The 1266-nt window shown below is 34.8% G+C and overlaps 1 protein-coding gene across 1 annotated transcript; it reads left to right on the forward strand.

The window, feature by feature from the left end:
• On the forward strand, positions 309-1266 carry LOC104770638 (thionin-2.2). Its single transcript, XM_010495091.2, has 3 exons — positions 309-635; positions 753-830; positions 911-1266. Exons 1-3 carry the CDS (start codon positions 395-397, stop codon positions 1006-1008), a joined length of 417 nt encoding a protein of 138 aa, XP_010493393.1. The 5' UTR covers positions 309-394; the 3' UTR covers positions 1009-1266.

Consider the following 1266-nt stretch of genomic DNA (forward strand, 5'->3'; position numbering starts at 1 on the left):
GAACTATGGGATTGCTTCTTCTACTCCTCCTATGTTTTTTCCTTACCATCACATCTTACTACTCTGCTCAACCGGATTGAGACACACTCGTCCATTTGGTCACTACAAAACACTCATTAAAAACAAAACTCCTACAACCACAAAAGAGTTAGTTAAAACTTAAAATAAAGAAACAAAAAAAACACGTAAAAACAAAATATTTTGGATCCTGTCAGTGTCTAGATTCTATATAGATAATGTGATAAATGTGACAAAATAAGTATGTGGTGATAAATTGAATTGTCGACAAACTATTATTTAAGCAAGTCTTGTTTCATCAACCATTTCATCAATACAAGCTTATAAGTGATTTCTCTGCATATATTTTGTGTTCAAACAGTTGATCAATCAAAAGATGGAAGGCAAAACAGTGATATTAAGTATGCTCATAATGAGTCTTGTGATGGCGCAAATTCAAGTAGAAGCGGTAGTTTTAAAGGCCTGTTGCCCGACCCGGGCTGCCAGGATCATTTATAGTGCCTGCATGGTTAAGGGAAAAGGGATACAATATTGTTCAGACATTAGTAAATGTCAAATAGTCGTGGCCAATATTGTATGTCCTAGTTTTCTTCCTCATGACATTTTGGGAATTGCAGGTAAATTGATTTATTTATTTGATTATATTATGCTATTTGCTACAAGATGGAAGACCAATATTGTAAGAACTCACATTTATGTAAGTTGCATTCGTTTTATTTTTTTTTCTACTTAAGGTGATACTGTCAATGAATATTGTAATTTGGGATGTACCTCCTCTGTGTGCGGTGCCTTAACAACTCTTAGGGAATCCGGTAAATCAACCTTTCTCCAAGCTCAATATAATTGTTACTTTTGTTGCAATTATTCATTCCAATTTTGTTTCGGTGACTAGATCCAAATGAAACTGTTAATGGAGCGGTTGAGCAATGTGTTGAAATATGCTCTACTCTATGCACCAAGGGCTCTGTTACTGCCTTTGAAACAGCCTAAACAAGCATATCGGAGAAGATACCATATACATATGCGTGAAGGGGTGGTCATCTTCCATGGTGTTGTGTTCCTTATGTTCAATAATTGTCATGTATGTGACAAAATGCTAGACTCTCAGTACGCTAGCCTTTTATAAGTTGTTTCATGTTTATGTATGTGTGGTAGAAGGTTGCCGATCCCTAGAATGTATATGCTTTCTACTTCATTTCTACCATCTAAATAAAGAATAATGTGTCTTTATAAATTTTTTTTCTTTCA

This window comes from Camelina sativa, chromosome 20 (assembly GCF_000633955.1).
Source record: "Camelina sativa cultivar DH55 chromosome 20, Cs, whole genome shotgun sequence".
NCBI lineage: Eukaryota > Viridiplantae > Streptophyta > Magnoliopsida > Brassicales > Brassicaceae > Camelina > Camelina sativa.